The sequence below is a fragment of the Heloderma suspectum genome, chromosome 1 (genome assembly GCF_057233095.1).
Source record: "Heloderma suspectum isolate Gila_16-S chromosome 1, 16-S_ref, whole genome shotgun sequence".
Classification (NCBI taxonomy): domain Eukaryota; kingdom Metazoa; phylum Chordata; class Lepidosauria; order Squamata; family Helodermatidae; genus Heloderma; species Heloderma suspectum.
In genome coordinates this window covers 260,916,414-260,937,392 of record NC_139458.1, presented here as the reverse complement: position 1 = coordinate 260,937,392, position 20,979 = coordinate 260,916,414, and the positions used below count along the sequence as shown (strand labels likewise).

Here is a 20,979-nt window from a genome sequence, read left to right as displayed (position 1 = left end):
GGGGACCCTCTGGAGTAGATGGGAGGATTGCAGGGGAAGAGAATTGCAAAAAAAAAAAAATAATAATAACCGTTGATGGATGGAAACTATTTGGATATTGCCCATTTAAAGCAACTTAGAACAGAACATCAAACAATCATGACATTATAAATACAAAGCACTGAAACACCAAAACAGGAGCAGCTCAAGTATCAGCATTCATATCCTGTTTGCAGAAGAACTGCTCTTAAGATTCACAAGGAATAATGGAACAAATAAACTTGTATTAATTGCCCTCAAATAACAGTGGAAATGTTTTGGCCTGACGGTTCACGCCAGAATCTTGAAAGTAGTAGTTTCCATTGTGTGAATGCTTCTTGTCTTCCCCATCTTCCTCTGCCACAGTAGTTGTGCCCAATAATAATTAATATTCAGGAAGCTGAGTTTGATCAGTTCTATGAAGACCTACAACACCTTCTAGAAGTAACCCCCCCAAAAGATGGCCTTTTCATCATAGGGGATTGGAATGCTAAAGTAGGAAGTCAAGAAATAACCGGGATAACAGGCAAGCATGGCCTTGGTGTGCAAAATGAAGCAGGACAAAGGCTAATAGAGTATTGCCAAGACAACACGCTGATCTTAGCAAACACTCTCTTCCAACAGCACAAGAGGCGACTCTACACTTGGACATCACCAGATGGTCAATATTGAAATCAGATTGATTATGTCCTTTGCAGCCAAAGATGGAGAAGCTCTATACAATCAGTAAAAACAAGACCTGGAGCTGACTGTGGCTCAGATCATGAGTTTCTTGTTGCAAAATTTTGGCTTAAATTGAAGAACATAGGGAAAACCACTAGACCATTCAGGTATGACCTAAATCATATCCCTTATGAATATACAGTGGAAGTGAGGAATAGAATTAAGGGATTAGACCTGATAGACAGAGTGCCTGAGGAACTATGACGGAGGTCTGTAACATTGTTCAGGAGGCAGGAATTAAATCCATCCCAAAGAAAAAGAAATGCAAGAAAGCAAAGTGGCTGTCTGATGAGGCTTTACAAGTAGCTCACGAAAGAAGGGAAGCGAAAAGCAAGGGAGAAAGGGGAAGAAATACCCAACTGAATGCAGAGTTCCAGAGAATAGCAAGGACAGACAAGAAGGCCTTCTTAAATGAACAATGCAAAGAAATCGAGGAAAACAACAGAATGGGAAAGACTAGAGATCTCTTCAAGAAAATCGGAGATCTCAAGGGAACGTTTTGTGCAAAGACGGGCATGATAAAGGACAAAGAAGTCAGGGACCTAACAGAAGCAGATGAGATTAAGAAGAGGTGGAAAGAATACACAGAAGAACTATACAGGAATGATCTGAATGTCCCTGATAGCCATGATAGTGCGGTCACTGAACTTGAGCTGGACAACCTAGAGAGTGAAGTCAAGTGGGCCTTAGGAAGCATGACTAACAACAAAGCTAGCGGAGATGACAGTCTTCCAGCTGAGCTATTTAAAATCCTAAAAGATGATGCTGTTAAAGTGCTGCACTCAATATGCCAACACGTTTGGAACACTCAACAGTGGCCACAAGACTGGAAAAGGTCAGTTTACATTCCAGTTCCAAAGAAGGGCAATGCCAAAGAGTATTCAAACTATCGTACAATTGTGCTCATTTCACATGCCAGCAAGATTATGCTCAAAATCCTACAAGCTAGGCTTCAGCAGTATGTGAACTGAGAACTACCGGAAGTACAAGCTGGGTTTCGAAGAGGCAGAGGAACTAGAGATCAAATTGCCAACATTCACTGGATCATGGAGAAAGCAAGAGAATTCCAGAAAAAGTCTATTACTGCTTCATTGACTACGCTAAAGCCTTTGATTGTGTGGATCACAACAAACTGTGGCCAATTCTGAAAGAGATGGGAGTAGCAGACCACCTTACCTGTCTCCTGAGAAACCTGTACAAGGTTCAAGAAGCAACAGTAAGAACCAGACATGGAACAACCGATTGGTTCCAAATTGGGAAAGGAGTACGACAAGGCTGCATATCGTCACCCTGCTTATTTAACTTACATGCAGACTACATCATGAGAAACGCTGGGTTGGATGAATCACAGGTCGGAATCAAGATTGCTGGGAGAATTATCAACAACCTCAGATATGCAGATCAACAACCTCAGATACCACCCTAATGCCAGAAAGCGAAGAGGATCTAAAGGGCCACTTGCTGAGGGTGAAAGTGGAGAGTGCAAAAGCTGGTTTGAAACTCAACTTTAAAAAAACGAAGATCATGGCATCTGGCCCCATCACCTCCTTGCATATAGAAGGGGAAGAAATAGAAGCAGTGACAGATTTTATTTTCTTGGGCTCCAAGATCACCGCAGATGGTGACTGTAGCCATGAAATTAAAAGACGCTTGCTCCTTGGGAGGAAAGCTATGGCAAACCTAGACAGTGTAGTAAAAAGCAGAGACATCACCTTGCCGACAAAGGTCCGTATAAACAAAGCTATGGCTTTCCCAGTAGTAACATAAGGCTGTGAGAGCTGGACTATAAGGAAGGCTGAGCGCTGAAGAATTGATGCTTTCGAACTGTGGTGCTGGAGAAGACTCTTATGAGTCCCCTGGACTGCAAGGAGGTCAAATCAGTCCATCCTAAAGGAAATCAACCCTGAGTGCTCATTGGAAGGACAGATACTGAAGCTGAAGCTCAAATATTTTGGCCACCTAATGCGAAGAGAAAACTCCCTGGAAAAGACCCTGATGCTGGGAAAGACCGAAGGCAAAAGGAGAAGGGGACGGCAGAGGATGAGATGGCTAGATAGCATCACGGATGCAATGAATATGAACTTGAGCACACTCTGGGAGAGAGCGCAGGACAGGACAGGCCTGGCGTGCTTTGGTCCATAGGGTCACGAAGAGTCGGACACGACTTAACGACTGAACAACAACCTCCCTCTCAAAACATTTTGATGAGTGCTGCAATGTAACTTTCCCATGCCATGAAGGTAACATCAGAAATCCTGGACCATGTAACAGAAGCCATTGCTGCCATAGTTTCTGGAAGGGGCAATGCCCCTAGCACAAGTTCTCAGTATGTGCCAGAAAACTTTGGGGAGGCTTAGATTCTGTGAACTGGTTGTACGTAACAACAACCCAGAGTATGACCTGGTTCACATGTAACAACAGCCCAGAGTGGGGGTTGAGTATGGGTTGCTGTTGAATCGTGAGTTGTCGCTATATGTTGGGTTGTGATCTCTGAGTTGTCTGTGGTTAACAATCTGTAGTTATCCCATAGTGCAGGCTTCACACATAACAACAACCCATGATTCGCCAACAATGCCCGGCATACGTCATGGCAAATTGTGAGTTAATTAACCCATGACTTGCCACAGTTACATGCAAACAGCTTCCTACTCAACCCATACTCTGGGTGGTTCTTTTGTGTTAACTATGCCATTCTTTCTCACCTGGAATGAAGTGTGAGACACACACACACACACACACACACACACAAACACGAGTCCCCACAAATACACACCAGTGCATGGAACATTTTGCACTGGGGATCCAAGAGGTGACAGATGCCAGAAGGAGATTTATCCTTGCCACTGGCCATCTGGCAACCCACATTTGTGGACCGCCAATTCAGAGATTTGTGCTTCAGTGATACTATAAGTTAATCTTCGCGCTGCTCTCCACAATGGGACATCCTTGGTGCCATCAGGTTATTGGGAAGTGGGGAATTATAACCCCCTCCTCATGTCTGTCTGTCCCACCTGGAAGGAAGGATGAATCCAGGGAGCACTTAACCTGGCCCCTGTCTTCCCAAGTGGGAAAGGATGGCATGAGGAAAAGACTGTTTGGCCACTGCCAGTGTTCTGGTGTCACCAGGATGCTGCCTGGTACAAAAGTGCAGGTCCTTCATACCCTGACCTTAAGCTCCTCTTGGCTTTGTGTATCTAAGGTGCTTAGGGGAGGAGAAGGCACATATGTCATAGCCTGAGTTGACCTAAGGAGTTCCCTTGAACTACAGGCTAGTCTGCTGAATAACTCTTCTGGTGCTGCACTCTCCTTCTCACTTCCCTGCCTCAGTGACAGCTCTAAGATACAGCTGCCACTGAAAATCATTGGCTTCCCAAAGCTGGCTCTGGGGCATACCAGGGGAAGGAGGATTCATCCTGTCCCTCATGTTCTATCCTGACCTTTCCATCTGTCTTCTCTTCAGCTGGGAAGGAACAGACAGCCAAACTTGTGAGGCCGTGCTTCTCGTGCCTATGTGTATGTGCATGTGTGTGTATGTGTGCGTGCTAATTTAAGCTAGTGTAGCGATAATGATGCAAAATGGAATGGCCAGTTTTTTGTTTCTTCCAAAACCTTTCGAATCTTTTCCTAGCCACAGTGAAGCTCTTTCACATTGTTTTTCTCATGAGGAACCCCTGAGCAGGGTCCCAGAGGAGGTAGAACAGATTGCACAGGTTGTGGACTTACAAATGCTAGTAGCGCACAGTGCTTCGAATTCCTGGCACAAGTTTGGGTGTAAAAGTAGCTGTGCTAGAGGGAAACAGCAGGGCACACCTCCCTGCTGATTTAGCTCTCAGAAGACAAGGCAGGTCTTTTAAGCAGGAAGCACTTTACCACAGGGGTAGGCAATGTGGTATCTTCCAGATGTTTTAGACTACAGTTCCCGTGAGCCCTTTCCAGCATGGGCAAAGTCCAGGGATGGTGGGAGGTGTACCCCCCAGATGTTTTATACTGTATCTTCCATCAGCTCCAGCCAGTACAGTCAGTGACCAGGGATGGTGGAAATTTTAGTCCAAAACATCTGGAATGCACTGGGTTACCTATCCTAGCTTTACAGGGACATCAGTGAAACCCAATATTCTGGACAAAGAGCCTGGAACAGATGAGGCATGTTTGGAACAGGGTCCTTGGGCTGGTGGGCACATCTGAAATTTTGAGGGAGTGTCATGAACATTCTCACAAAATGGCTGCCATTGGGCAGGGTTCTTGCCCATTCATAAAATGGCTGCCATCGTGGACTTTGTTAGTCACAAAACACTTATTTCTCAGAAGGCAAACTGGTGAGACTAAAAGAAAAGTAACTTACCCGAGAACCTAACTACAAGGTAGAGGTGGGGTCTGAGCTCCTAAACATAAAACCACTATTTTGAACCTAAATAAAGATGGCAGTGAAGGGTAGCACATTGTTTGCACCATGCCAGCATCCCAGTTAGTCCTTTTTAATTAAAAAAAAATCTTAAGAAATTAGAGTCAGGAGGGGCAGGGGTCCTGGTGGGCCCTAAGGGAGGTGTCTTCTGGGTCCATTGGTGCCCATGGCCACCAAGTTGGAAACCTGAGGCTTGGAGAAAAATATCCTTCCGAACTTGTAATTACCACCCAGTCTAGAAGATTCAGCTCCTCCCTCTCCAAAGAAGGAGATAACTGAGGCTGCTCCCACCATTTCATTTTCACAGATACGCCTGTGGCTGTGTGGGAAGGAGCCAAAAGAGAGGGAGAAAGGGAAAGGAGAAGTTTGGGGAGAAAGAGGAAAGCAAGAAGGAAGCAGAAAGAAGGTTGATACTGAGGAAGAGGGAGAAAAGGAAGGAGGATAAAGGAAGCAACAGACCGGAAAGAAGGGGTAAAGGTAAGGAAGCTGTGGCAAGCAATATAATTTTGTGGGAGGGTATTGGAACATGGCTGGTATGTGATTATTAAAGCGTTTTTAATTTTCAAAATGTTTTACAGTCATTATTATTATTATTATTATTTATTACATTTCTATACCACCCCATAGCTGAAGCTCTCTGGGCAGTTTACAGAAGTTAAAACATTAAAATACAGTATACAGAGTTGAAAAGCCATTTACATAAAAGCACACAGACAAAAATACAAACAACATAACTAAAAGCAACTTTGAACAGTCAGTCATAAGTAAAGACACATCCAGGACTGATTAAAATTTATCAAGTGCTGCCAAATGCCTGGGAAAAGAGATAGGTCTTAACCTGGTGATGAAAAGATAACAATGTTGGTGCCAGGTGGACATAATCGGGGAGCTTGTTCCAGAGATGGGGGGGGCACCACTGAGAAGGCCCTCTCCTTCATTGCCACTTTTCAAGCTTCCCTTGGAGGAAGCACCTGGAGGAGGGCCTTAGAGGGTGAATGTAGAGTATGGGTGGGTTCATTTCAGGAGAGGCGTGCCATCAGGTATTGTGGTCTCAAGCCGTGTAGGGCTTATAGGTTAAAACCAGCACCTTGAATTGAGCTCGGAAGCATATAGGCTGCCAGTGCAAGTGGGCCAGATCGGTCTTATATGTGCAGACCTTCTAGTTCCCATTATCAATCTGGCTGCTGCATTTTGCACAAGTTGCAGCTTCTGAACCAACTTCAGAGGCAGCCCCACGTAGAGTGCATTACAGTAATCTAATTTAGAAGTTACCAGAGCATAGACAGTTGAAGCTAGGTTATCTCTGTCCAGATAGGGGCGTAGCTGGGCCACACTGAGGCCACCTGAGCCTCAAGTAACAAAGTTGATTCCAGGAGGACCATCAAGCTATGGACCTGTTCCTTCAGGGGAAGTGCAACCCCATCCAGAACAGGTTGAGCACCCTCCATCCGGTCAGCAGAACCACCCACCAACAGCATCTCAGTCTTGTCTGGATTGAGCTTCAGTTTATTAGCCCCCATGCAGTCCGTTGTTGCAGCCAGGCACCGATTTAGCACATCCACAGCCTCACCTGAAGAAGATGAAAAGGAGAAATAGAGCTGCTGTCATCAGCATACTGATGACAGTACACTCCAAAACTCCAGATGACCGCACTCAATGGTTTCATGTAGAAGTTGTACAACATGGGGGACAAAACTGACCCCTGTAGAACACCATATTGGAGAATCCATGGGGCCAAGCTGTGTTCCCCAAGCACCATCTTCTGGAGCCGACCCTCCAAGTAGGAGTGAAACCACTGCAATGCCGTCCCTCCCACTCCTGTCTCAGAGTTGTTACTGTGTTTGCCTTTGCAACAGTCCTAGGAGGTAGGTCATTATTCCAACTTTACAGGGAACTGAAGGATGAGATTGTTGTACCTGACGCTGCAAAGTGTTGGCTTCACAACAAGGTTGCCTGCTGGGCAGTCTGGTCCCACAGAACTGCCTACCATTGATAATGATTGAAATCAGTACAGTGGCCTGTAACTTGCTGCTTCTCTTGTCTCCATGTATGCTGAAAGCAGAAGTAATGTCAGCTAGTGACAGAGCACAGTCATTATCCCACCAGCCAAAGTCAGGGTGCAGGGGCCATCTATGTTATATCATCCAAAGAATAATCATATTTAAGAACAGAAGCCACTTCTGTACACGTACACACTTGTATATTATACATCTTTCCGGACATACAAAGGAAAACAAAATACCTTAAACCACTCATTGGGTCAGTATAGATCATGCCGTATACATTACACAGTGTACACCTATGTTATAGACTAAACTAAATCAATTTACACATTGATTGTATAAACTTAGCCTAAAGGCACAGTCTAGGACCATTAAAATCATTATTGGGCTTGCTGCTGATTGAATTGCATTCTGTGAGCTTAAATGCAGATTTGGATCTTTTTTCCAGGAGATTTACTCATGCATCAGCGCCTTTGGGAATAGAGCCTCAGGATGTAAACTTGGAGGGGTAGTATCTACTGCTTAGTGGCAGTTTTACAGTCTGTGGAGTATTGCTAGCTAGTAAAATTGTACTATGCTGTGAAAGTAATGTTGACATGATGAAAATGGTGAGGGATCTTTATTCATGATCTGTCTAATTTCAGGTTGCAATGTCTCACGGCATCTGTTTCTGGTCCATTGCGGTGAAGCTCAATTTGGTGGTCTTGCTGCTTTTTATAACAGGTTTCTCTTCATGTATAAATGACAGAGTAGCAGTAAGTATCCTTAATAGTTGAATATTGAAATAGACTGTACAGAGAAAGTTAAATTATCTGAATGCCTTGGTATTGGCAGGATAAGTTGAGCCTTAAATATTCTTTCAGAGGGTAATCTGTCTTTTTAGCACAGCGGGAAAGGCTATGTTTTCAATGCAAATATTTAATCATATTTAATTGGGCATTTAAAAGGCTTTTAAACAATATAAAAGTTTGTAATGTGTGGGATTTTTTCCATAGCACAATAACTTATATATAATTATAAAACAAAAGTATTTTATTTTCAAAGGAGTTTGCATTGACAAAAAAAGAAGAGAGTGATTTAAACGAACAAAACAGCAAAGAAGTGGTGGTGGAGGAGGAGGAGGATCTTGATTCTGAAGACCTTGAAGTATTTTCTCCAACAAATCAGTGGCAGACAATCCTGCCAGGTAAATTAACCACAATTAATTATACGGAACTTTGGAAATCATATTCTGTGTTACTCAAGAGAAACTGCATAGAATTAGAAAAAAAGCTGCAATCCAGTATAAGCTCAAAAATAACTGTAACTGAAATGCTAGTAGTGTTCAGTTTAATCCCAGTTCTGACAGGAATCGGTTGTGTCTTATAAGTAGTTTTGGATTCTCCTTATTGGTGGGGAAATCTGTTTCTGAAAACTTAACCACTTAATCCTTCTGCCAGCAGGCAAATACCTTTTTATTCAAGCAGGCCTTTTGGCAGGCCTGTTGGGTTGGATGCTGTTTTTATTCTGTTATTGTGTTTTTAGGGAGCAATCTTATGTGGAGAGGTGACTGCCTGTGAACCGGGACGCAACTGCCTATCCACTGCACGGTGGGAGGAGCACGGAAAGGATCCTCTCCTCCATGCTCCAGCTGCCCTGCATGCAGGGCTAGACCACTGATTTCAGCAGTCTAGCTGCAGGACGTCAGAGCGTGGGGTGGGGAGGCTGGATGATGCATAGAAATTGTCATACCGGCACTTCCGCACTCCCTACCCACGGGAACCCGCCTTTTGCCCTGCTCCGCTCTTACAAGCACGGAGCATGGGGACGATCAGCATGCCTACGAGGCGGGGAGGGAGGGAGCGGGGAGGAAGTTCTCTGGGAACTGACCAGTCCTATGGCCCTCTAGCCACTGATGAACAGCCATAGGATTGTGGTCTTAATGGTGTTTTAATGCATTTATTTTATTGTTTTAATCAAGTTTTATTTATGATTTTAAGCTGCCTTGAGTGCCATTTTTCTTGGTAGAAAGGCAGGGTACAAATCAAATAAGTAACTAACTAAATAAATTGATGAATGAATGCAAAGGAAATAATACAGCAAACATAATTTACTTACATATATAAATTTGAAATAGCCAAGTGATATAAGTAAATAGCTAAAGTATGAAATAATTTAGTGAGCATTCAAAGGGGTCCTATTAAGCATATGTAATAGGAATTCTGTCTTCCTCTGCAGGCTCCCTGTCCATTTGACTATTGGTCAGGAGTGTGTGCACCTCATGCTGGGCCAACGGGACAGATTGGGGATTCTGTTGGTATACTGCCCATCCCGCTGCTCAACAGACTCCCTATTTGAGCTGACAGAGGTGGTCTTGGGTACGCTGTTGTGATCCCCCAGACTGTTGTTTCTGGGGGATGTCAACATTCACGCTGAGGGAACCTTGTCTGGGGCGGCTCAGGATTTCATGGCCTCCATGACAACCATGGGACTGTCCCAACATGTCATCGGCCCAACGGGGCATACTCTGGACTTGGTTTTCTCAAGTGGACATGGAGATGGAGATCTGAAGGTGGGGGACTCTGCATCAGTCCCCTTGTCATGGTCAGATCATTGCCTGCTGAGGTTTAGACTTAGAGCGGCTTTTCCCCTCTGTAGGGGTGGTAGACCTATTAAAATGGTCCGCCCCCAGAGGCTAATGGATCCGGATGGTTTCCTGAGGACTCTGGGGAGGTTTCCGGCTGATAAGGCAGGCTCTCCTGTCAAAACCCTGGTTGATGTGTGGAATGCAGAAATGACCCAGGCAGTTGACATGATTGTTCCTGAGTGCCCTCTCCTGAGTAGAGCTCGTACTGCTCTGTGACATACCCCGGAGCTGAGAGCAATGAAACAAAGTAGGAGATGGACTGAGTATACAGATGGAGAAGAAATCCTAGCGGATGCAATTGAACACTGGTATGTGCCTGTGGCAAAGTATATTCAGGGGCAGCGAGGGCGGCAAAAAACCATCTTTCTGCCTCTATTGAATCTTCTAACTGCCGCCCAGTGGAGCTTTTCAGAGTCGTCCGGGGGTTATTACATGCCGGCCCTAAGGACACTGTAGATCCCTTTGAGGCCTGCTGTAATGCATTTGCTAGGCACTTCCAGGATAAGATCTCTTGCATCTGCCGGGACTTAGACTCCAGTGTTATAGCAGGTGAGTCTGGTGAGGGATCCAGAGCACAGCCTTGTCCTGTTCTCCTGGGTAAGTTTCAGTTGGTACAGCTTGAGGACATTGACAAGGTGCTTGGACAGGTTCATGCAACCACTTCTGTACTGGATCCTTGTCCCTCTTGGCTTATAAAAACTTGCAGGGAAGGCATTGCTGGCTGGGCCAGGGAGGTGATTATGCCTCCTTGCAAGAAGGAGTGGTCCCGGGCCGCCTCAAAGAAGCAGTGGTGAGACCACTCCTGAAGAAACCCTGGCTGGACCCGGAAAATCTTAATAATTTTAGGCCAGTGGCAAATGTTCCTTTCCTGGGCAGGGTTCTTGAGCGGGTGGTTGCCAGCCAGCTCCAGATACTTTTCGATGAGACCGATTATTGAGAGCCATTTCAGTCGGGGTTCAGGTCAGGTTTTCACACGGAAATAGCCTTGGTCGATCAGTATGATGCCCTATGTCGGGAGAGAGACAGGGGGAGTGTGACCTTGTTGATTCTCCTTGACCTCTCGGCGGCTTTCAATACCATCGACCATGGTATCCTTCTGGGATGATGGTCTGAACTGGGAGTGGGAGGCCCTGCAGGTTTTGCTCCTACTTGGAGGGTCAGCTCCAGAAGGTGGTGCTAGGGGAATATTGCTTAGCCCCATGGATTCTCCAGTATGGGGTTCCGCAGGGGTCGGATTTGTCCCCCACGCTATTTAACATCTACATGAAACCACTGATTATGGTTGGACATCTGGAGTTTTGGAATGCGCTGTCATCAGTATGCCGATGACACGCAGCTCTATTTCTCCTTTTCATCTTCTTCAGGTAGGGCTGTGGATGTGCTAAATTGGTGCCTGGCTGTGACAATGGACTGGATGAGGGCTAATAAACTGAAGCTCAATCCAGACAAGACTGAGATACTGTTGGTGGGTGGTTCTGCTGACCGGATGGAGGGTGCTCAACCTTCTCTGGATGGGGTTGCACTCCCCCTGAAGGAGCAGGTTCATAGCTTGGGGCTTCTCCTCGAGCCATCTTTGTCACTTGAGGCTCAGGTGGCCTCAGTGGCACGGAGTGCTTTCTACCAACTCTGAAAACATGTAACTGAACATTTGGTGGCCCAGCTCTGCCGCTATCTGGACAGGGATAACCTGGGTTCAGCTGTCTATGCTCTGGTAATCTCCAAGTTAGATGACTGCAATGCACTCTTCGTGGTTCTGCCTTTGAAGATGGTTCAGAAGCTGCAGCTCGTGCAAAATGCAGCAGCCAGATTGATAATGGGGACCAGAAGGTCCAAAGGCATACGACCGACTGACCCGCTTGCACTGGCTGCCTGTATGTTTCCAAGCCCAAATCAAGGTGCTGGTCTTAACCCATAAAGCCCTACACGGCTTGGATCCACAATACCTGACAGCATGCCTCTCCTGAAATGAACCTACCCATACTCTACATTCACCATCTAAAGTCCTCCTCTAGGTGTCTCCTCCAAGCGAAGCTCAAAAGGTGGCAATGAGGGAGAGGGCCTTCTCGGTGCTGGTCCCCCAATTTTGGAGTGATCTCCTCGATGAGGCCCACCTGGCGCCCACATTGTTATCTTTTCAGTGCCAGGTTAAGGCCTTCCTTCGCTGGATTGGCCATGTTGTTCGAATGCCTGATTATCATCTACCAAAGCAGTTACTCTATTCCCAACTTATGAATGGAAAACAGAATATTGGTGGACAGCAAAAGAGATTTAAAGATGTTCTTAAAGCTAATCTAAAAAAATGTAACATAAGGATTGAGAACTGGGAAGCTCTAACTCATGAGCGTTTCAACTGGAGGTCAGCCTATATTAAAGGTGCTATGGACTTTGAAGAAGCACGAGTACAGAGCAAAAGGGAGAAACAAGCTCAGCGGAAGGCACGTCAAGCAAACTGCAGACCCACTGCTAGAGATTAATGTGTTGATTGACCTATCTTCTATGAACCTGTCTAATCCTTTTAAAGAGTTATCTATATAGACTATATCTTTGGAAGACAATCTTACTCGGTCACGAGTGATGATGATGAAGGCCTTCCTCTTCTCTCAGGCATCTGGCAGCACATGAAAAGTTTTAAATGATCCTGAGTTGTCTTATGGTTGTTTTCTTGAGATTGCTTGTTTGAAGTTGTTTTAGGTATATGTTCTCTTGCATACAGTCAGGGCTAGAAATATTGGAACAAGGATAACTGTTTTGGCAGTTGGCCTCCGTACACCACCACATTGAAGTTGAATGGAAACACACCCAGATGGGAGCGAAGTCAGGACTTTCAGCTGTAATTCAAGGGGTTTGGCAAAAGTGGGGCACTAACCATTCAGGAAGTACAGCCAGTGACATGCACACACCCTCATCGTTGGTGGCTCATAAGTAATGGAACAAACCAACATCATTTCAAACTTAAGGATCGCCTGTAATACCTGGATGAAAATCCTTTGCATTCAATAACTGCCTGAAGTCTGGAACCCATGGACATGACCAAATGCTGAGTTTCTTCCCTCAAGGTGCTTTGCCAGGCCTTTACCGCAGCTGCCTTCAGCTGCTGCTTGTTTGTGGATCTTTCTGCCTTCAGTCTTGTCTTCAGGATGTGAAAAGCATGCTCTATTGGGTTGAGATCAGGTGACTGACTTGGCCCTTGAAGAACATCCCACTTCTTTGCCTGGAGAAACTCTTGGGTAGCTTTTGCTGTATGTTTTGAGTCATTATCCATCTGCAATATGAAGCGGCGTCCTATCAGTTTGGCAGCATTCGGCTGAATCTGAGCAGAAAGTATAGCCCTATACACTTCAGAATTCATCCTGCTGCTTTTCTCAGCAGTCAGGTCATCAATAAACACCAGTGACCCAGTTCCATTAGCAGCCATACATGCCCATGCCATAACACTGCCTCCACCATGTTTGACAGATGATGTGGTATGCATCTGGCCTTTCTGTTCTTGAGCGTTACCAGTGGTTTACACCTTGTTGTGAAGCCTCTGTATTTACATTCCTAAAGCCATCTCTTGACTGTAGATGTTGACAATGACATGCCTACCTCCGCAAGAGTGTTCTTGACCTGGCTAGATGTTGTGAAAGGGTTCCTCTTCACGATGAGCAGAATTCTGCAGTCATCCACTTTAGTGGTCTTCCGTGGTCTTCCAGGCCTTTTGCTGTTGCTGAGTTTGCCAGTTAATTCCTTCTTTTCCAGGATGTTCCAAATTGTTGCATTGGACACTCCCACTGTTTTTGTTATCTCTCTGATGAGTTTATTTTGTTTCCTCAGCCTAATGATGGCCTCCTTCACTCGCATGGACACCTCTTTGGATCTCATGTTGGGAGTGCCAGTGAACAGCTACCAAATGCAAATGTACTGCTCAGAACCACCTCCAGGCCTTTTATCTGCTTGATTGGTCATGGAGTACCCAGGAAACAGGCCACACCTGGCCATGCAGCTGCTTGTCAGCCATTTGTTCTATTACTTTGTTGTTGTTGTTCAGTCGTGTCCGACTCTTCGTGACCCCATGGACCATAGCACGCCAGGCCTTCCTGTCCTGCGCTCTCTCCCGGAGCGTGCTCAAGTTCATATTCATTGCATCCGTGATGCTATCTAGCCATCTCATCCTCTGCCGTCCCCTTCTCCTTTGGCCTTCAGTCTTTCCCAGCATCAGGGTCTTTTCCAGGGAGTTTTCTCTTCGCATTAGGTGGCCAAAATATTGGAGCTTCAGCTTCATTATCTGTCCTTCCAATGAGCACTCAGGGTTGATTTCCTTTAGGATGGACTGATTTGACCTCCTTGCAGTCCAGGGGACTCGTAAGAGTCTTCTCCAGCACCACAGTTCGAAAGCATCAATTCTTCGGCGCTCAGCCTTCCTTATAGTCCAGCTCTCACAGCCATACATTACTACTGGGAAAACCATAGCTTTGATTAGACGGACCTTTGTCGGCAAGGTGATGTCTCTGCTTCTTACTATGCTGTCTAGGTTGGCCATAGCTTTCCTCCCAAGGAGCAAGCGTCTTTTAATTTCATGGCTACAGTCACCGTCTGCGGTGATCTTGGAGCCCAAGAAAGTAAAATCTGTCACTGCTTCCATTTCTTCCCCTTCTATATGCCAGGAAGTGATGGGGCCAGATGCCATGATCTTCGTTTTTTTAATGTTGAGTTTCAAACCAGCTTTTGCACTCTCCTCTTTCACCCTCAACAAGAGGCTCTTTAGATCCTCTTCGTTTTCTGCCATTAGGGTGGTATCGTCTGCATATCTGAGGTTGTTGATAATTCTCCCAGCAATCTTAATTCTGACCTCTGATTCATCCAACCCGGCATTTCTCATGATGTACTCTGCATATAAGTTAAATAAGCAGTGTGACAATATGCGGCCTTGTCGTACTCCTTTCCCAATTTTGAACCAATCGGTTGTTCCATGTCTGGTTCTTACTGTTGCTTCTTGACCCTCGTACAGGTTTCTCAGGAGACAGGTTTCTCAGGTGGTCTGGTACTCCCATCACTTTAAGAATTTGCCACAGTTTGTTGCGATCCACACAATCAAAGGCTTTAGCGTAGTCAATGAAGCAGAAATAGACGTTTTTCTATTACTTATGAGCCACCAACGATGGGGGCGGTGTATGCCACTGGCTGTACTTCCTGAATGGTTAGTGCCCCACTTTTGTCAAACCCCTTGAATTACAGCTGAAAGTCCTGGCTTCGCTCCCATCTGGGTGTGTTTCCTTCCAACTTCAATGTGGCGGTGTACAGAGGCCAACTGCCAAAACAGTTATCCTTGTTCCAATATTTCTGGCCTTGACTGTATATTGTCTGTTGGTGTTTTTTTTTATGTAAATAGCTTTTAATCTCTGTATACTGTATTTTTAATGTTTTTAATCTTTGTAAACCACCCAGAGTGCTTTGGCTATTGGGCGGTATGGAAGTGTAATAAATAAATCATAGTAATAATAATCTACAATTTTGTGCTGTGTCAAAATAATGTGCATAAAAAGAGGCATGACAAATCTCCTCATTTTCTAAGGGTTCAGTCTAATTTACTTGGATAAAATGTCTAAAGCTGCTCTTTACTACTGCAACTGTAAATTTTAAAGAAGCCTTTGAAAATGGTGGGATTGCCATGCCTCTTTGTTTTAGGTATAGAAAACCAAATAATCAAGAGGGAGGAATGCCATAGCTAAAAGGTTTGTACACCCTCTTGGGTACATAGACAAGTTGAAAAGTGATTTTATATGATTTTTGTTCATCCATTTTTGTTTAAAGTATTTGTGTTTTAGTTGGGCTTTCATGCTTTATTTGGTAGATCAATCAATTAAAATTTCTGTTGATTAATTGATTGAGCCAATTTTAATAAATGAGGGCAAACTTTAATTAGGTAGACATGCAAATTAAGCACTCACTATTATTTTTCTGAGGCTATTTTGGTTCTCATGTCAGCAGTGTACGCTTTATAAGGGAGTAAAAAAAAATATTGTAGATGGCCTTTCTAATGAGTGGTAGCCATTAAATTGTATGTTGCCTAGCATTTCCATCTATATCTCAAAAAGGCACATATACTAAGGTTTTGGTAATGTGTACTTTTATTTAAATTGAATTAATTTAATCATTTAATTGAACAAAAGCTGTAGCTTTCATTTGGTGCATCTTTGAGAAACATGCAGGCAAACTAGGAAATACACATGTAAACAATTGGGAAACGCAAGGTTTTATATCACGATCATGACATTCTTATCAACAAAAGCTAAACCTCTAACATATAAAATATAATGGCCAAATGCAGTCTTCCCTCAACTGGCCAGTTAAACAACATCTGAGAACACAGAGTCCTAATATTATAGAATCCATTTTCATTGCCCTTTTTGTCAATGCTGTAATCATGATCAATCACCAAATGCAAAAAAACCTGGACTCCAAAGATTTCTATTAATAGAACCTGTTATAGTGGCAATCTGGCAATCCCTCTGCAGGATCCACAGCAGGAGATGAAGTATGACTTCCAGAAATGTTTGTGTAACTCTTTTTGTGGCAGGGTCTTAACAGAGTGGTCCTTTAAACTGGCACTCATACAATAATTTAGCATTTAGGGTGGTCCAAAAATGCACTTACGTTGGCCCAGTTCGCACAAAATGATAACAGAAACAGGCTGTAGTTCAGTGGTAAAGCACTTGCTTTGCCTGCAGAAGGTCCCAGCTTCAATCCCCTCCAGGTAGCGCTGGAAAAACTTGTGTCTGAAAACCTGGAGAGCCGCTGCCAGTCAGTGTCAACAATACTGGGCTAGATGGACCGAGGGTCTAACTCGGTATAGGGCAGTTCCTATATTCCTATAAGCCAGAATTCTTTAAAGTTTTGGCTTATTGTGAATGAGTATGTCCTGGTGCATGCTGCTTGATCACTGCCGCTTGGCTCTTCCTGCCAGAAGGAGTGGCTAAACAAACCATGGCTCCTCCATCCCTGGTTTGTTGAGCATTACATCTGAACTGGGGTCTCTGGCTTGTTCCTAAGGAGTAGCAGCAAATAGGAATAAATATATAATTTGAAACACTTTATTCTCTTAGCCTTTTGTAAAAACAACAATACAGCAGCATGAAACTAGGCTCTAGGTCAGGGTTGGGGAACTTGTGGCTCTCCAGATGTTGTTGGACTGCAACTTCCATAAGCCCTAGCCAGCATGGCCAATGGCCAGGAATGCTGGGAGCTGTGGTCCAATATCATCTGGAGGACCGCAGGTTCCCCATTTCTGCTCTATATGTTCCCATGTTTGATTTTGGTTATATGAAAGAGCTTCAGTCATGTTTAACTGTTTCTGATTGGCTACCTTCTGTTGTACAGCTTTGATATAAAAATGTCAGTCTTCAGTATACAAAAGAAAAAAAGATCCTGAGAATAATAAATGTGCCCTAAAATGTCTAACCTTTTATTTGCAGGTCAGGCTATTCCTGCAGGATTACATGTGCAGTTAAATCTTCAGACAGGAGAAAAAATAGCCAAGCTTCCAGATAACAACAATGAAAAAAGTGACATGAAAGATCCTCCAAAAAGTAAAAGGTACAGTAGCTTAAAATACTTTCCCCACCTGTAAACTGGAACATACCGTATGAGCTTCTGATGGTTTTCCCTTGCTTTCTAGAGATGCTGTGTAGCCTGGCTTTTCATAGATTTTTGTTTGGGTTTTGATTGTTCTATCTTTCTGGAGTTTGGGGGAAGCAAACCCTAGCTCTTTTACTTTCACATGCAGGAAAGGAAAATTTATCTAGCTATATATTGAGAGGAAATTGCATATTTGTTCATGGTGTGCTACTAAAAGTAGGATTGTTTAACATATAAAGTGTAATTCTCAAATGTGGCCACTATATCCAAATATCAAATGGTGGAGAGAGCAATCCTATGATCCCTGGGTGAGCATCTCAGGGACCATGGGATTGCAAGAAAACTCCTCTGAGGTCAGAGACAATACTCCGATCTCAGAAGGGGGAGTTGGAGATCTGACCCCAGACCCCTCTCCTCACAGCTGGTGCGGAAAGAACCACGCTGGTTCCCTCTCTGAGTTCGGAAAAGCAACCTTGGCGGAGGAGGAAAGGTGGCATTCTGGTGGACGAGGAGGGAAGGAGACCAGAAAGGCCAGGATACAAATTACCCTGAGCCTCCTCTAGCCTCCTTCCCTCCTCTTCCGAAGTGCCCTCACTAGATAGGCCGAAAAGCCCATCTAATGAAAATTGGGGAAGATGTAGGATGGGGAACCAAAGATCGCCTCTGGAACTCCTCCTTGTCACAGATCAAGCAAACCTTTTATATCTGCATGATCTTAACCCTGCTTAGGAAATTCTATAATTAAATGCCTCCAAGAGAATTCTGGGATTAAAAATGAGATCCCAGTGCCTAATATCACCCAGTATGGGCTTCTTTCTTTCTGAGTAATTAAAACATCTTAGCTCTAAGGTTTGCCAGTTACCAGGCAATTAGAAATAGACCCTTTTATTGCTTACAAAAGAATCCAGATAAAGAGGTGTCAATGTTAAATTTAGGTTTATGGTTTTCAATTAGTGGAGTCTCGTAAAGTCATTAAGTCAGATGGCCCATCAGATAAGTGACGAAGAGGCCTCACTTGAGACCGTAAATATGTAAGAAAAACAAGGTCACAAGACAATATCAAGTGAATAGGTTTGTGTCAAAAACATACCTGTAACATGTCAAAGAAGGTTAAGATGTTTGGATAACGTTGTTAATATGCACATTAGTCTTGATAAGAAACTTCAAAATTCAGTACTCTTATTTAGACATATGAAGATTTAGAATAGAAAGGTTATCTCTAGAATTCTTAGATGAAAAATATAAGCCGTAGTAAAAATAGTTTAGACATATTTTATAGCATCCAAAAAGTATATAAAAGAGACTCAGAACACGCAGAAGTAGAAGCTTTAGGATCAGCTTTCCCCAACATGTTGCATGTAGAATCAACCTGGTAAGCTTGATATTGGTTATCATTGAGAACTAGCAAATGTACTTAACTCTCCTTTGAAGCCTTGTTTAAGAATGTTAGATGTTTTCATGTGTTTAAATTAATGCATACATAAGCTCTTGTATTTAGTACTGTTATACTAATACTTTAGAGTAAAAGACAAAAAAGACAATCTTGTCAGAGAGTGTTTCTTAAAAACTAAAATTATGCATTACCTATTTCAGAGTAAAGTATTGAACTGGCTCCAGATAATATCTGGTTGTAAGGAGAATCTGACTGTATACACAGTAGATAGGTGATCAGTGGTCACTAATGTACTGACAATATAGTTTGAGAGAACCTCTGAACCAGGGCATATGCCACGATCCGTCCTGCCAGCTACAGCCCGGCAGGGCATAGGAAATTTGGAAGCCTCTGAGTTTGGGGGCTTCCAAGCAGCAAGGGCACAATCGATAGGATTGCGCCCATACAGTTTGAACCATGGCTTTAGTTTAGTTGTTTGCTTCTGTGCTATGGTCAACTGTGACCAGAGACATTTACAATAAACAGCAAAATACAGTATCGTGTTTGGAAAAACAATTTGTTACAAAACTTAAAACAAATTCAAATAGGACAATCATCTCAGTAAACGTAGCATAAATTTAGGTAACAAGAAAATGGGAGAATCAAATTTAATACATATCAAATATGGAAGCAAGGTCAAAATAACCATAAAAAAATAAAACCCAAGCCAACCCTCACTACTAGAGCTGGTCTTGTTGCACTGCAAAGGGCCTCAGCAGCCTGGTTTAAATATATTTTTGAGGACAGGGTCTCCTCACTAAGCGAGATGGTTCACAGCCTGCTCCCTTGTCTCCCCTGAGAAGACACTGACAGTCACGCAGAGGAAGTGCTTGAGGAGTATGAAATCCTCTTCCCCAGCCTCCCAAGTATTCCAGCTGCTAGAGCTAGTCATGCTGCATCAGGAAAGTGGCAGTGGTGTGGGAATCACAGTTGTTTTTCAGAAATAGATTGCAATTTATATCAGGGCCTGACTTACCCATAATGTATAAAGTATTGGAAATGGTGTAAGGCCCTACTTTCCTAAGACTTTAGAAGCTCACCTCAAGATGATTATTTTACTTTTTAAGGGGCTAGAATGACTTTGGTAGCATTTATCCTATTGAGTAGTCAGGGATACATGATACACCAAAGCAGGCGCCATTTGTTATTTTGAGAAATTTCATGAACATCTTCCATTAATATTGACATGTTGTTGCCCAGCTCAGTCTGAAATTTATTGAATTGATGACATCCAATTAGTATATTGTATACCCAGGGGACATTAATATAAATAATGCTAGTAAATGGCCTGTGAAATATTATTTTATTTATTACATTTCTATACCACTCAACAGCCAAAGCTCTCTGGGTGGTTTACAAAGATTAAAAATACAGTATACAGAGGTTGAAAGCCATTTACATAAAAACTCACACAAGACAACATATATCTAAAACAACTTCAATCAAGCAATCTCAAGCAATCAACCATAACCATAAGACAACCCAAGATAGATTAAAATTTATTATTATTATTACTATTTGGTACGTTTCTGTAAATATGTATGTTTACCTTGCTTCTGGCCCCTGTTACTCCCTATGTTTCTTGTTGTAGCCCTCCTGCCTTCCCTCCCCATTCTGCTTCACTTTCCCCCTTCCCACTTTTCTTAGCAAAACAGAGTCTTCAGCACAGTGCCAATTGGGAGAAAGACAGTGTGAGAGTGTATGCTTTGTTTTGCCTTTGCTTCCATTTTGGATTTGCCAGCCACTGTAGTCCTGCTGCAACTCCAGCCAACAATGTTTTTTTTAATTAATTTTTATTGTGAGTTTTAACAAAATAAACAAACAGCCAGCAGTGTGTTGCACTTCCCTAAAAAGGTCTCTTGCAGCCAGAGGTCAGATGTGCCTCTGCTGCTTGCTGAACGAATATGGTCAAAGGAATAAGGTCCATTCGACCAGACTGGTAATCCTTGGCAGGCCATTAGCGTGTGGGATCAACATAAGTAGTTTCATGTATTAGTACTGATTACAGTGGAATCTGAGAGTCCTTATTATTGGTCTTTACGAACTCTGTGGTACTAGGCCTGGCCTCCGTTGGTTAACCTATTGAGGAGATATTTTCTCTGTGAGCTTAATAAGTGCATTTTGCTTATAAGGTATGAATGGCTAAGGGCACAATCCTAGG

At 43.6% G+C, this 20,979-nt stretch overlaps 1 protein-coding gene across 6 annotated transcripts in view; it reads left to right on the top strand.

The window, feature by feature from the left end:
• SIL1 (SIL1 nucleotide exchange factor) overlaps positions 1-20,979 on the top strand; it is a 70,536-nt gene that overhangs the window by 2,190 nt on the left and 47,367 nt on the right. For 5 of the 6 annotated variants that reach the window (XM_084825805.1, XM_084825812.1, XM_084825842.1 and 2 more), the window contains 4 exons: positions 5,451-5,620; positions 7,791-7,901; positions 8,191-8,332; positions 17,224-17,344. In XM_084825805.1, the coding sequence (XP_084681931.1) occupies positions 7,797-7,901; positions 8,191-8,332; positions 17,224-17,344 (368 nt within the window). In that variant the 5' untranslated portion in view covers positions 5,451-5,620; positions 7,791-7,796. Of the gene's footprint in view, positions 1-642; positions 849-5,450; positions 5,621-7,790; positions 7,902-8,190; positions 8,333-17,223; positions 17,345-20,979 lie in introns of all 6 variants that reach the window. The other variant, XM_084825852.1, reaches the window with a different exon arrangement.